This window comes from Laetiporus sulphureus (genome assembly GCF_001632365.1).
Source record: "Laetiporus sulphureus 93-53 unplaced genomic scaffold LAESUscaffold_34, whole genome shotgun sequence".
NCBI classification, from domain to species: Eukaryota; Fungi; Basidiomycota; class Agaricomycetes; order Polyporales; family Laetiporaceae; genus Laetiporus; species Laetiporus sulphureus.
In genome coordinates, this window is record NW_024468543.1 from 391,927 (window position 1) to 406,704 (window position 14,778).

At 50.5% G+C, this 14,778-nt stretch overlaps 7 protein-coding genes across 7 annotated transcripts; 3 read left to right on the forward strand and 4 right to left on the reverse strand.

Moving 5' to 3' along the window:
* Positions 1-382: 382 nt before the first annotated feature.
* On the forward strand, positions 383-709 carry LAESUDRAFT_627041 (uncharacterized protein; the record flags this gene model as incomplete). Its single annotated transcript, XM_040903347.1, has 1 exon — positions 383-709. A coding segment is annotated over one exon (327 nt), but the record flags the coding sequence as incomplete, so codon positions are not given.
* Positions 710-1,090: 381 nt separating this feature from the next.
* LAESUDRAFT_658222 (uncharacterized protein) lies at positions 1,091-2,638 on the forward strand (the record flags this gene model as incomplete). The annotated part of the gene is made up of 2 exons (XM_040904739.1): positions 1,091-1,830; positions 1,969-2,638. 2 exons carry the CDS (start codon positions 1,091-1,093, stop codon positions 2,636-2,638), a joined length of 1,410 nt encoding a protein of 469 aa, XP_040761982.1.
* A 1,084-nt stretch (positions 2,639-3,722) lies between these two features.
* LAESUDRAFT_715767 (uncharacterized protein) lies at positions 3,723-5,162 on the reverse strand (the record flags this gene model as incomplete). The annotated part of the gene is made up of 4 exons (XM_040907186.1): positions 3,723-4,394; positions 4,458-4,597; positions 4,647-4,722; positions 4,773-5,162. The coding sequence occupies 4 exons, from the start codon at positions 5,160-5,162 to the stop codon at positions 3,723-3,725; spliced, it is 1,278 nt and encodes a 425-aa protein (XP_040761983.1).
* A 1,329-nt stretch (positions 5,163-6,491) lies between these two features.
* Positions 6,492-7,079, forward strand: LAESUDRAFT_761363 (uncharacterized protein; the record flags this gene model as incomplete). The annotated part of the gene is made up of 1 exon (XM_040912901.1): positions 6,492-7,079. One exon carries the CDS (start codon positions 6,492-6,494, stop codon positions 7,077-7,079), a length of 588 nt encoding a protein of 195 aa, XP_040761984.1.
* A 576-nt stretch (positions 7,080-7,655) lies between these two features.
* LAESUDRAFT_658208 (WD40 repeat-like protein) lies at positions 7,656-8,767 on the reverse strand (the record flags this gene model as incomplete). The annotated part of the gene is made up of 6 exons (XM_040904738.1): positions 7,656-7,920; positions 7,971-8,030; positions 8,084-8,198; positions 8,253-8,385; positions 8,443-8,627; positions 8,680-8,767. The coding sequence occupies 6 exons, from the start codon at positions 8,765-8,767 to the stop codon at positions 7,656-7,658; spliced, it is 846 nt and encodes a 281-aa protein (XP_040761985.1).
* Positions 8,768-10,885: 2,118 nt separating this feature from the next.
* LAESUDRAFT_761364 (uncharacterized protein) lies at positions 10,886-12,726 on the reverse strand (the record flags this gene model as incomplete). Its single annotated transcript, XM_040912902.1, has 8 exons — positions 10,886-11,143; positions 11,193-11,594; positions 11,652-12,107; positions 12,159-12,272; positions 12,325-12,426; positions 12,479-12,535; positions 12,589-12,645; positions 12,694-12,726. The coding sequence occupies 8 exons, from the start codon at positions 12,724-12,726 to the stop codon at positions 10,886-10,888; spliced, it is 1,479 nt and encodes a 492-aa protein (XP_040761986.1).
* An 806-nt stretch (positions 12,727-13,532) lies between these two features.
* Positions 13,533-14,412, reverse strand: LAESUDRAFT_761365 (uncharacterized protein; the record flags this gene model as incomplete). The annotated part of the gene is made up of 4 exons (XM_040912903.1): positions 13,533-13,825; positions 13,885-13,977; positions 14,033-14,272; positions 14,334-14,412. The coding sequence occupies 4 exons, from the start codon at positions 14,410-14,412 to the stop codon at positions 13,533-13,535; spliced, it is 705 nt and encodes a 234-aa protein (XP_040761987.1).
* Between the last annotated feature and the right edge of the window lie 366 nt (positions 14,413-14,778).

Sequence of the window (14,778 nt, forward strand, 5' to 3'; positions counted from 1 at the left end):
AAAAACTTTTCCTCCTTGATTTACAAATCGACCTGCGCACCCGTGATTGCATCGAGTGGTATCGCAAAGGGATGGAGTCTGAGCAGAACAGCAGGCAGGCACTTGACGCCTCCAAGCGCTTGCAAACAGAGCAGCGGTGGTTTTTGGAAGCCATAAACGTTGTTCTTGACACTGCTAACGGACCACATGGCTCTGCATTGCACCTGTTACGGTCTGCAATGCTACAGCAGCTTCATGAACAGCGTGAACTGCTAGAGTCTTGGTTGTCTGGAATCGAGGGTCGTTCACCAAATCCTGCAGCGACTTCATCTGGTGCGATCATCGACACAAGTGAGTTTATGTCTATGTCAGGCAATGTCGTATACTCACACAATCAATAGGCAAGCATTTTAGCCATCCCCTTGACCGTGTTAATCCTCTCCTCCTTCTCTCTGTGTTCACTGCGCTGGTTCTCAATCTGCTCGGGCAGGTTACTCGCAGGTTGTGCAATTTTGCTTTACGTATGCTCAAGCTTATCATTGAATTCGCGTTACGACAAGGCAGCGGGGGGACGATGCAGGAAGAGGGACTCCTCAAGAGCTTTCCTACAGACATTCGCAGCGTGCGCAAATTGTTCGGCCTGGATCCCATGGTCACAATCTTTGCAGCGTGTCCCACTTGTTCATCGACGTACGAGCCCACATATAACACCGATATCCCCGTGTACCCTGCGCGTTGCCAGTTTCGACGGTTTGCTCATAGCGCTCCTTGTAATGCCAAGCTCACCACACACGGCGTATATCATGGTCACAGTATACGCGTCCCTCGCCGCCCGTTCGTTATGCAAGACTTCGACTCATTTGTGGGAGGTTTGCTGTGCAGACGAGGCATTGAAGATGCTCTCGTGCTGGGGAGCGTGATTGCACAATCCGGTCACATCTACGACATTCGCGGCGGTGCTATAATCCACGATCTCAAGTGTGGCGATGGAAAGCCCTTCTTGTCTGGCGAAGGCCACGAAATCAGACTCTTGTGGGGTCTGTCGGTGGATTGGTTTAATCCTTACCTGAACAAGATCGCGGGCCGGTCAGTATCGACAGGGTCGGTCGCTATGTGCTGTTTGCTTTTACCTCCCAGCCTGAGGTATCAGCCAGAAAACATTTACTTGATGGGCATCATCCCTGGACCGAAAGAGCCATCTAAAGAGGAAATTGATCATTTCCTCCGCCCACTCGTGGACAGGTTGCTCATCTCCTGGAAGGACGGCGTCTGGTTTACGCGGACTTACAGATACCCTCGTGGAAGGCGCTCGCGGTCTGTTTTGGCTCTCGTCATAACCGACCTCCCAGCCGGCAGAAAAGTATCAGGCTCAGCCAGCCATTCTGCGAAGTGCTTCTGTGCGTTATGCTTCTTGACCAAGCAGGAGATCAACAACATCGATATGCATACCTGGAGGATGAAGACACGATCAGATGTGTTCAAGGCTGCGCAGGAATGGCGGAACGCATCGACGAAGACCCGGCGGAGCGCGCTGTTTAAGAGAAACGGAGTGAGATGGTCTGAACTTATGCGTCTGCCATATTGGGACCCGACGCGAAGCGTTATTGTTGATGCTATGCACAACCTCTTCCTTGGTTTGGTACAGTATCACGCTCGTACCATCGTCGGAATGGATATGCCGGCTGCTGATCCATACGATGACGATATCAACGTCGGCATTGATGTTGAACCATTGGATGATGAGCGCCACTCGAAGGTTCTTCTGCAAGTGAGGAAGATCGAACACCTACTGATATCTGTTCCAACCACCAAACAGTTGGGACGAAATTCGAGGGCAGCTCTACGATCTGTGTGTCGCAACCGAGGTGTGGATCAATCCTCCTGGGGTCCCACGAGAAAGCTGAAAAAAATTGTCCTCGTGAATGCGTTGCTAGTGAGTAGTCATTGCAACAAGCGATAGAAAGTCGCCGATCTTTTAACGCAGGACAGCGTACATACGGCTCCCACTGCCGCAAGCTCCTTGGCGGCCGAGTCCACGGTCGCTCACGTATTACCTGAGTTGTTGATTGGAGATGAGTTTGTTGATGAATGTGCGGAATCTACACAACACGAAGACATCGTTATCCGAAGACACACAAGTTCCTCAGTATTCTCGCAACAGGACTTGGACCACTTGCATGCTGACATTGCCCTTACATCACGTCCGACCTATTCTAAAGGACCTCCTTGTAACGTCGGCACCACGGCACGCGGTAAGCTTAAAGCTGACCATTGGAAGGCAATGATCGAGTTCGAACTACCGGTTTCCATGCTGAAGCGCTGGTGCCGGTCGACTACGCCATTGCGTCCTAGGGACGACGCTCGACGTGAATTAGCCCACTCAACCATGCTACTTGCATGTGCCATTAGGCAGGCGACCTCTTATCGCACGTCACAAGAGCATCAGAGAATATATACGGCACACATGCGTGGCTACCTATCCAGCATCTTGCGCCTGCGACCCGAACGATCTTTGAGACCAAATCATCATAATGCTCTCCATTTAGGCGACTTCTTGCTGCGTTTTGGGCCGGTTTATGGATGGTGGATGTTCCCATTCGAGAGGATTATTGGTATCCTTCAGCAAACAGTCACCAACGGGAAATTAGGCAAGCATTAGTTCCCTGAACGTATCAGAAATGCTGATCTCCTATAACAGGACAACTTGAGAGGACAATGCTAGAGACGTTCTGTGCAGCAGCTAATATGAAGGCCTTCATGAAGTGTGCTCATCCCGATGTCCTACGAGAGACTGCATCAATCACCGAGACCTGTTACCAGGATGACGACCGGGGAACATTCCGGACAGACATTCGTAGTTTCCTGAACTTGGGAGATAGCTTGGCTGCCACAGATGTCTCAACAGACTGGAGGAATTGGCGAGAACTCGAACCCGATATATCTGATGCGTTATCAGCAATGACGGTCATTCTCTCCAGAGAGTTGCACCGTTGGGGTGGCGGGTCAAGAGCAATTAATCATCACCACTTTACGCAAGGAGGCATTCGTTATTCCGTTAATCGCTCTGGAGAATCTAATAGTCTGGTGTTCTTTTACGGGACAGCGGATCGTACGCCAGTCCCGGGCATAATTCGTGAGGCTTTTTCTCTTCCAGCGGCAGATTACAGCCAGAAAAAGCCACACACCCACATGCTGTTGGCGGTGCACAGATACAAGACCAGGCCAATCTCCATCGCTGACCCGTTTACAGATTACCCCGACTTCGGAGCTAGCATATATTCTAAGGAACTTCACGCGCAGGTAGAGATTATCACTCCCAGCCGCTTATCTTCCCACGCAATCCGACAGGAGTGGGACAAACATACGTACGTTTTCAAGTCTCTGGCAAAGGTCCGTCGTCATTGTTATCGTTGTCTATGGCCTATGAAGCTCAACATGCCCAGGAGTACTGACCTGACTTTTGATTCTAAGCCGCTTTCCTGTTCTGAACAGACGCTTACCGTGTCTTCCTATGTGTAATAGCATAGCTACAAGCATAACCGTGTATATATAGCATAGGTACAAATTGAAGCGTCACAAGCATAGCTACAAGCATAACCGTAACGGGAGAAGGGTCTGCATAGGTGTATACTTGCGCGGCGCTCGGCACGGGTCATGTCTCGCAAGGGCGTAAGAATACGGATCAAGGTCCCTGCTCCATGCGCACCAGCGGAGGTCGCTTTCATAAAATGGAATAAGCAGTGCTAATTGCCGGCGCTCGAGGCTGTCGCAGATGGGGGAGGTTCCATAATGGGGAAGTCACTGCTGTCTGAAAGGCCCGCCTCTGTTGCAGACCGGTGATTTACGAGGCGCGCGCATTTAATGCAACCTTTCCTGCTACGATTTGGTGAAGGAGAAGGTGGAGGGGAAGGTGACTGGCTCGACTCTGTGGTTGCATCATCTCGTATCGGTACAGGGCGGCTGAGACGATGGCCTTTGATAGGTAGGCACAATGGACGGGAGGACGAACTGGCATGATCCCCCTCATCTTCCGACGCAGATTGCTCGCTCAGGTTTATGCCTTCGAATTCGAGAGTGTCCCAATCAAAGTTGTCAAACACATGCTTGGTACGGTCGCTGAATGCCTGCACGATCCACTCGGGTATCTTCCAAAACCAGTTCCAAGCATATGCCATTGAAGAGAGCACTCCTCGATGCTCGTAAGGAATGCGCCACTCAGGATCTTTTTTCTCCCACCTCTTAATCTTTGCGCATGTGTTAATGAACACAAAGAGCGGGTGGACTTGGCTTTGGATCCTTATTTTGTACGGAGGATCAATCATTTCGGGCGCTGCATCCAGATTGTGACGAACGATGTGGGGGCAGTGGTCTGTCAGTGAGATAACGTCGTACTCCCAGATGCGTGGTTCGAATACCTGGGTATCCATGATCATGAGTGTGATTAGTTAGTTTGTCGTTCAATATATCCTGATATTTACCAGCCTCAAATGATCGCGGCGCTGACACAATGGCAATGTCCGAAGCAGAATGATTTTTTGCAGCAGCCAATACAAGACTCTGTCCAACATAATCCAGGTGGTGTGTCCGTTATCAAATTGGCTGTGCATGTCTTTAGACACTAAAAACAGAATTAAAAGCTGTGGAATGAATGACATGGGAAGACCTACTGCAAGTAAGATTCTGACTCGTGTCCACATTCAATGATCGAGGGAGAAGCCCGATGTTCAGTTCAACCAGCAGAAGCTGTCAATGCATGTAAGCAGTAGCAATATTGTTTCAGTAATGCGTCATACCTTATGGTCTGGCGATGCTCGAGGCATGATGTGTGCCACGTCATTGAGACCCGTTTCAGGAGGTATCAACGTCACGATACAACGCAGTTCACCCAGGGGAAACAGATCCAAGAGCTGTAATTTCTCTGCTTCAGACAGCCTGGGCTTCCTATGGATTCTTCCAGATGGTGTATCTGTCGACTTTGAAATCATTTCAGGTTGCAGAGCCTGCTTCTGGGGAGTGTACGCCTTTGAGCCAAGAGACTCTGGCTTTCTGCGACGCTTGTTGGGTTGTTCAGGTGAGACTGAATCAAATGCGGGTGGTACGTATTTCTTGTTCCTCGAAGGGTTTCGTCGCAAGCCACCATCAACACGAGTACGAGAAACTGAAGTCGTTGTGTTGCCATCCATAGCGTTAGATGCCACAAGGTTAGCTCTACAATCGCAACAACGTTAGAACTCGTGGCGTACACGCACGTCGCACGGCACACGCGCATCACGCACATCCCGATTTCATATCCGTGATCTCAGAGAAGTGTCTTCATTGACCCCGGATAAACCATCTTCTTTTTTTCAGATTCTACTTGCCATTCACTGACCATTCACTAACCTAGTCTCCATTCCGCCCAAAGTCTACATATCAATTACATGCTACTATCCTGTCGCGATCATAGTTGGCCAGATCGTAGCTACGCTTTCTATCGTAGTTACGGCATACGGCCCGGATATAAATCATAGGTCTTCTCACGTGACCGCGTCACTACTGTTGAATGGCTGAGGCGTGGTTCACGCGTCCACATTGCTTCTTCACTGCATACCACTGCATACCAGCAGCAATTGCTCTCTCTAGCTAGCCATGGTCTTCGCTGGAAACCACGATTCTGAGCTGTCTGCAACTGAAGCTACCATGCACCCCGTTCCGTTGGAACTGCTCTCTAGCAAGGCCGTCAACAATGAATCCCCCGCTCTGCCCTATCACCTCGTCTCACCAGCAACAAAGAGACAGATACATTTTGTGAGCCTTTTCCTCCGACAATAGCCTCACGACAATTAATCTTAACCTCAGATGCATGCATATGAGTGGCATTGGGGTCTGGCAAAGGATTCTCTTGATCTAGAAACTCCTCTCAACGTTTTAACGTGTCAGTATGATCATTCTTTCAATTGCCCTTTACTCATGTATAGTGCCACAGTACATCCGGATATGCATGCCCTCCTGAAAGCTGGTCGCTGGGGTCTTATCCCGACGCACAGCGCCATCCAAGCCATTTTTGACATGTCCGAACACAACTACGCATGCACTGCCGAAAACCAGCGCCAGAGTATCTTTCCAGTACATTAACTGTATGTCTTTGAACAGCACATGATTTCATTTCAAGAAAATCTAGCTTTGTGGCGATGCCCTCTACGAGTACGAATTGGTTCCTATTGCATTGAAGACCTCGCTGTACAGCCACACGTCCGGATCTTCCCGCCATTTTGACCGTCCATTCCACAATTTTCCCCGTGTCCTCTCCCATGCACATCCGTACTTCGTTATCCTCCACTTCATCAACATGACTTTCAGTGTCCCCTTTGTGGTATCAAGGCCGCGTCCTCCAATCACGGATGAAGTGCGGAACATTTTAGCTTCAATTGTCCTTACTTGGAAGACTAGCTCTCCAAAGTCATTCGTCACTCCCCGAACTCCACGGCGCTCTCGATCTGAAGCCAGTTTAGATGATGAGGATGATGAGGATGATGAGGAAACTCCCCCCCTTAAAGCGGCAGAAGCGTTCGGATGGATCTCCAAATGTTAACTCTGGTGGCAAGGCGTCGCAGATCTCAGGCAAGCCGCCTTATAAGACGTCGCGTATTCAATGCAAACCATCGCGCGTGCAAGACAAGTCATCTTCCAAGCTATCGCGCATCCAACGCAAACCGTCTTTCGAGGCGTCGCACGTTCAAGGCAAATCACATTCCGAGGGATCGCGCGTCCAATGCGAGCCGCCGTCCAAGGAATCTTCATTCCTAGTGGAGATGGCCCACACACCCATCGAGCCTGTCAATATTTCAGCCTGGCTGAGCACGATGCAATCGATGAAGGATGCACTGTCAGAAGATGAGACCAAGCAGATGGTCATCGAAGTAGCCCAGGATCCAGTGCTCGCTGCATATAGAGCTGAGCCCTGCCGGGAAGTTCAAGAGCTTCTCAGAGACGGCATAAAGCTCTCCGACATCCGTCTGTGCTGTGATTCGCTCGATACTGCATACTTCAGCAGTCACGATTGGGCATGGAAGAAACACTGTCGCCTATTGTGGCTACCATGCAGTGGTGATGATCCGTGAACGTGTAGCTGTACCTTACCGATCGATCTTTGTATTCGTCAGTCGCGAGTGTCTTTCCTGGTAATACTACAATCGGTATCAAGTCCGGCATGGCATTTGCAATCGACTACAGGGTGATGCCATCGAGGAGAGCGCACACTTGTGCAGCGAAGTACGCTGCGTAGTCTGCTAGGCCAAAGTCACGGTTGGAGGTAATAAGCGTCACAAACACAGCAGTCAGGAACGCGACTACCATCAATTGGGACCAAGATGTTGATGACGCGCTATCGCATCCATGCGTTGCGACGAGCTAATGACCGTCAATTGGATAAGATGCGGGCATTAGGTGGAATGACGCACTCGCGACCATATTTTGATCTCCGATGGCCCGTCATCAGTGGAGGCCGTCACAACTAAAGAGTTAAGCACGCCTTCATGAGTCTACAAAGAAGAGGCATATGAACCAGCTGTACAGTATGAGATTTGCGAACTGTAACCTACCGAAATGATTTGTACAAAAGTTGCATCTGTCGGGAGAAGGAAGCAAACCTGAGTGATGTGAACGGAACGAGAACAGAACGAGAACAGCAAAGAATCTCACGAAGAATGTCGCTTATCACGGGTATGTTCAAGCATCTGCAACAGACGTCCTGTAGTAGTGTCGTAGAGGTGAGCGAACCCATCGTCTCCACCTATAACGAGCTGGGTACCGAGTGTACCGACTTGCATTATTCGGTTGCGGACTATCGGGTACGAATACGACCGTACTCGTTCTAACAATGGAAATTTATATTGATCGACGCCGCTGACGAGGTTCGAACCGAACAGGGTTTGTCTGTCCCGTGACAATATCGAATGCCCGCTATTCAAGAGATCAGCATGGCTTTGCAAAGACGAAGGCTAGGAAATTACATCCGCGTGGATAATTGCCTCGCCCACTTCAGTGACCAAGGATCGACGCTGTAGCACAGACTGAAAACAAATTAAGCTTTGCGCAATACCCTGAGATGACAGTTAGAGCTTACACCTCATGAGATTCACAATAGCACAACACGACATTTGTCCCATTGTTGCAGAAGTGAACAGATTGAAGCATATATCCTTCATCATTAACGTCCGTGGTCATGCTTTCTAAAATGCCTGAAAAGGTCGCGGTCAGTGCGGGACGCTTTATCAAATTGGCGATCACCTCACCGCCTGCATTGAGCTTCCAGACGTGAACAGTACCCCCTCCAGCGCTGGCTATCCGGCCGTGGTTGGGATCGAAACTTAAATATTGCACGAATCCGTTGTGGGCGGAAGTTGAAGAACAGAAGATGAATGGAGTCTGATGGACAACTACAGTTGAGACAGCAAGAATGCAAGGCTGAGGAGCGCGACAGACCTGATCATCGTCCCTCTGATAAACTTGCAGGGTGCCATCCGCACATCCGAAGACAAATGCGAGATTGTCTCCCTTTCCGAGATCAATCCAGCGCACGCTGATGACCGGACCGTGGAATACACAGTTTAATTCTTGCAATTTATATCCGGTTTTCAAATCCCAAGCAATGAGGTAGCCGTCGTCAGCTACATTACAGTCAGCGAGGAGCAGGACTGAACACGGGCTCGATGCCCGCACCTGCGGTCAACATTATCGTGCCATCGCAACTTAAAGCGATAACATTGACAGGCGAGTCATGCGCCAAAAATGTGTTTGTGAGGATCATCTATGCATTGCGTAAGCGATATAAGCACTCGCAAAAGTGCCTTTGATAGAATCCCCTACCTCACTCATTATGCGACAAGCACGAGATTGACAAGGACACGTCGAAGTTGAGGCTCGGAATTGAGGGGATGAGGTGTTCAACCTCGATTTTTAACTGTAGAGGATGGAGATAACTACACGAGCGCTACTGCGCGGAAGAATAGTACTACTTACTACGGACTGCCGGAGATGCAAGCGAAAAACAATGGAACGAGCAGCGTACCGATGTTCGCCATCTGGAGCGATGGAAAGCCGGACTGTACTGTTCATGCGGAGTTCAGCACGCATCGTACGGAAGAGTGCTACTAGACGTGTGGACAATAAGTGTCGATCACGGGACAATAGAGCTCGACGTACCTGCACAGAGCGTACGCGACGAGGAGCCCAGCCGGAGGCGCAAGAAAACGATAAAGACGCAGTTGGACAATTAATGTCGATCTCGGGAAAATAGAGGCGGACGACATACCTCCACACAGAGCCCGCTGCGCTGAGCAGCTGGAGGCGCAAGTAGGGAGACAATGGACGAGGAACCACGAGGAACCACAACCACTAGGCATCGTCGGTGTTCGCCGTCTGGAGCGACGGAAATCCGAGAGAAGGATAGTAGAAGGAAAAATTAGTTGTCGACCTCGGAACAATGGATGTCGACTTACCTGCACAGAAAAACATACACGACAAACGGGGAGACAATGGACGAGCACGTTATGCATCGTCGGCGTTCGCTACCCGGAGTGACGGAAAGCCGGGCTGCAGTGCTAAGCAGCGTACGGAAGAATGATGATGAACCGTTTGGACAATAAGTGTCGGCCAGAGAGCGTAGCGATGATGAGCCCGCTGCTCTGAGCAGCCGGAGGCACTCAAGCGGGGAGACAATGGACGTGAGGAGCACTATGCATCGTCGTTGTTCGCCATCTAGAGTGATGCGATAGAAATCCGGGAGAACAATACAGACGGAGTTGGATAATTAGTGTCGACCTGAGCGGCCGGAGACGCAAGTAGGGGGACAATGGACGAGGAGCACTACGGATCGTCGGCAATCACTATCAAGAGTGATGCGATTGAGATGAGGGAGAACGATACTAGACGGAGTTAGACAATTAATGTCAATCTCGGGACAACAGAGGCTGACTTACCTGAGAGAGCTCGCTGCTCTGAGCAGCCGGAGGCACGAGCAGGGAGGCAATGGACGAGGAACACTAGCATGATTCCTCACCCCGTTCCCGCCCCATCGACTACCGCAGCGACAAGATGTCGCGGGACGTTGACCATCGCACGCATCATTCACCCGCGGACTGACCCGCCGTTCTCCCACTCCGTCAACTATCGACAGTTTAGGACGTCGATCGCCGCACGCATCATCCGCTCGCGTTTTTCCAGCTCGTTCTACACCGTGCATTTGTTTTTGATTCGGCACATGTGTCCGCACAGCAGGTACGTATTCTTTCTTTTAGTGATCCATCTGCGAAGTTGCCCATCTTCCTCGATGCAGCCCGGCTTTCCATCGCTTTGATGGTGAACACCGACGACTTTTGTTTTACTGCACTCAACGAAGCCGAATGGTATGATATTTCTGGTATGACATTTCTATTTGAACGCCATGCTTGACATTACGATGCCGATGACGACAATGACACTGTCCGTCAACCGACAGTGCACCGAGAAGGAAGTGGGCAGCCCAGTACCATGGCAGATATACACATATTCTCACTGTTGAGTACATTAACGGTCTATCGATTCAGAATTGAATGGACTCGAATCCAATGGCTCCAAATACTGACATCGCGCGTGCCGTATATTCGTCCGACTTAGCAACATCAGAAACGATGCATGCACGCTAGGAGGCTGTTAGGCTTCAAATGGACGCTATTGAGGCAAGCATTAGACCGAGACAGAGTACAGACGACAGGCTTACTAAGTGAGGTATCTCTTCTTCATCGCTTGCGTACCCTACTCTGGATCACTCAACTTTCGTCAACGACGCTAGCCACTGTGGGTCATAGTAAGATTTCGGTAGACCGCGGACACATTGCCGGCTCGACTTCGGAGATGTAAACGAGAGCTGCTGAATTCGGGGAAGAGCTCAGTTCCCTTTCAATCCCAAGGCTCCTGACGCAGTCTGATAACCGTCTACAGCGGACAACAAGGCGTCGACGTCGTCGTGACGCCAAGGCAGCTGCGCTCTGCGGACGACTTTGTGGCGTTTACTTGCTTCTTCGTCTGTGTGGTCCGAGCTCATCCCAGCAACCTCGAGTTTCTCTAAAATGTTCTCAACAGCATTCCACAAAGCTGGTGAGCTTCCCTTGTTCGCGTTCACGATCTGAGCACGTCTCACGAATATCTATGAGACAAATGATTAGTATTGGTTTACAATGCAACCTGTGACTCACGCCCTGACGCCTTGTGTTGCGTCTCAACGCCGCCGCATCGTTGGCTTTCCTTTCTTCCCAATCGCGAGAGCCTGCATGACGAACCTGTGCTTGCATGCGCCGTAATTTCGCGGTACAGGAGCGCAGCAACGTTGTCTCTGTCATAGTTTCGGGATCAAAAAGAAGAGGGAATTCTGAGCCTGACTTGATTCGCTGGAGAAATTCTCGAGAGAGGAGCAGTATCAGTTCCTTATTCCATAGAGAGCTCAGCTCACTACTCCAATCCATGAGCGGCAACGTAATATCAGGGCCATCTCCAATTCCATCAATGAAGGCCTCGACTACCGAAGGCATTGCACTGGCTGGCAATCTGCCGTCAGCAGGCAGAATGCCCTTAATTCGCAGGTACTGCCTGAATCGTGCCTGTTAAACAAGTCAGATCGCCACGAATTTCTCCAATGACAGACCATAATGACTGACATTGAACGCGTTGTTGCTCCGCGGACCTCTCCGACATTTCGTTCGTGCAGCGGGACGTTCACGATGTTCAACGTCTCCGAAGTATTCATCTTCGTCGAACTCCATTTCCGCAGATCCTCCAGTGACATTGCGACGCGCGTCAGCACTCCCACTGCTCCTGCAGTGAGACTTCTGTTCGACAACCGCGTCTAGCGCTCTCTGCACGCCTTCCTTGATGCCATTCGCTACAGCAAGAGACATCGCCTGCAGCAATCTCGTTAAGTCGCTTTCGTCGACGGAAGGTCCTGAACTGTTGAGACCAGGAGGGTCAAGCTGGAACACCTGTTGTGTGATCGTTCCTCCCTCCGGATGCTGGGCCTCAAGAGACACAAAGCGAGGGTCGTTGTCGATTGCAATGCTATCTTGAACACTGAAAAGACCGTATTGAGATCCCACCCTAGGAAGCTCACTCTCATGCTGCGGGAATATTTAATCGGGCATAAGATGAAACGCGAATCACGTACTCACCGCACTCGATGGACCATTTCGCTCTACATGAGATTCCAAGGCTTCAACCGCAGACACTGACAAAATACCTTGCATCGATTCCTGGTGGAAGTAATCATAGTAAGTATGGGAATGCTAGCAGACGATATACTGAAGATCGTTGACGTAGACAACGCTGCACACTCACCGCTTGTACGTCCTCCGTTGGTTCTGAAACTATCTCACCCTGACTGGACAAAATGATTTCATGCACTTCTAGCTCGTCATCGCTGGAGGGTTCCTCAGAGGACTTTGCATGGATAAGCATCACATAAAATCAGCAAAACAGCGATCCTACTTACCTGGGCCTGACGTGGTTCGCTACTCGCTGCATCGAGCGACTCACGATACATCTCTTGCTACCCATACAATCAATTGCGAGCTGAGTCGACAAGAACGCAAGAACACTTACAGTTACATTGACCCAGGGATTACTAGCCGCATTTAAGATCACTTGCTGAGATGCAACCTGAAGCCCTTATCAGACAACGTGTAACAAGATCTTCAAGCATCTAACCGTGTTGTGCCAAGTACTCGGAACGGCAGACATGACGTCCAGCCAGACGAGCGAAAGAGATGCATATAAACAGATTGGTATGTGGGATATTTATACCTTTCCGGAGACGCAAGCGAGAAAACAACACAGGAGAAGCGTTATGTATCAATGTTCGCCATCCGGAGCGATGGAAAGATGGAAAGCCGGGCTGTACTGCAGAGTTCAGCCGTTTGGACAATAAGTGTCGATCACGGGACAATAGAGATCGATGTACCCGCACAGAGCGTACGCGACGAGGAGCCGACTGCTCCGAGCAGCCGGAGGCGCAAGTGGGGAGACAATGGACGAGGAACACTACGCATCGTCGGTGATCGCTATCTAGAATGATGCGACAGAAATTCGGGAGAATGCTACTAAACATAGTTGGACAACTAGTGTCGATCTCGGGACAATAGAGGCTGACTTACCTGCAGAGAGCCTGCTGCACTGACCAGCCGGAGATGCAAGCGGGGAGACAATGGAGTATCTACGCATTGTTGGTGATCGCTATCTAGAACGATGCGATGGAAATCCGGGAGAACGCTACTGGACATAGTTGGACAATTAGTGTCGATCTCGGGACAATAGAGGCTGACTTACCTGCAGAGAGCCCGCTGCGCTGAGCAGAGCATCCGGAGGCGTAAGCGGGAAGACTAATGTACGTTGAAGACGTAGACCAGGTCATTAAACGACAACGTAATCTCCACCGGCTGCGGACGTGCCTTTTGTTAGAAATCGAACGAGGCAGCTTCGCTTGAGGCGGCCGTAACAACCATGGCCCCTCGCCACCTGATACTACAAATGCCACTGTACCGGTATGTTTACCCTGCGATGACCAGGGCATCATTGTTGATTTTGGGAGGGCATGTCTCGAACGACGTCGCAGGAAGTGTGTATCTTCGATAAAGCCCACGTCCTAGGTACGATTTCACGGGAAGCTGGTCGAAGCCGGACAAAGCTAATGTCTCGTCGATACAAAGGTCGACTTCGCAGCGCCTGTTGTCGACAACGCGGATGTGTTCGGTGCCGCGTATCCTAAGAGGAAGCGTTCGAATCTTCGGTAACGCTTCACGCACTCGTGGATCTGATAAAAAGACATCGAGGCTGACAGATTCTAAACGACATATCGCATGAGTAATATTCCGGATTGGAGATGTCGCAATTCAGACTTACCGTGAGTGGCAGGAGATTTCGCATGTGAGATGGTGGAAGGAGCACTCGAACTCGAAGCAAGCTGATCCAAGATTTCTTCCACCGTAACAGGTTCTAAAACATACTGCATGAGTGATATTCCAGATTCATCGCGATCCCGAAAACTTACTGTCAGGTGGAGGAGGCTTTTCAGCTGGAGCGGTGGAAGGACCACCCACATTTGCATCACTCGCATCTGCACCACTCGCCTCTGCAGCAAGTCGGTCCAGCATGACGGCCATCGATATATCCGAAATATCAGACGATGCTACCCATGCTGCTCTCTGTCGGTAATCTTCCACGGTTTCAGGCCATTCGGGACTGAGGGGCTCAACATTGGGCGACCACGGTGGAATTGATGCCCCCGAAGCTGCAACCGATTCCGATGAATTGCTACCCAGCTGCTTCTTCAGCCGGCAACATGTCCGAACAGAGGTAGAGCACGTGAGGATACGGCTTCTCTCGAGGGATCAGCCCGAGGGTTGCAGGATAGTAGGTTTGGACCTCCATCGTGGTGACTCGGATTTCGTCTAACACTGCATATATGACACTGATTACACATCCGATCACGGGAAAGGTGATCCAACCACGCGCAAAAAACCGTCCCTCAACAGATCCTCCAGGTCATCATGGTCCACGATCCCATCTTGATAGTTGTAGAACGGTTTGAAATTTGCTGGATCAATGACCTACAAAGATTTCAATAGAAAGTCACACATGCCGATGTTGAACTAACCTGACAGGACCCGTTGACCCCAAGTTGCATGGCCAGAGCGCGTAGGTCCAAGTCGCCACTCGGTAAGCAACGAAAGGTCACCTCCTTCACCGGAGTCCACTGCTTGGGACTTTGGAAGAGCCGAATTACCACTTCTCGGG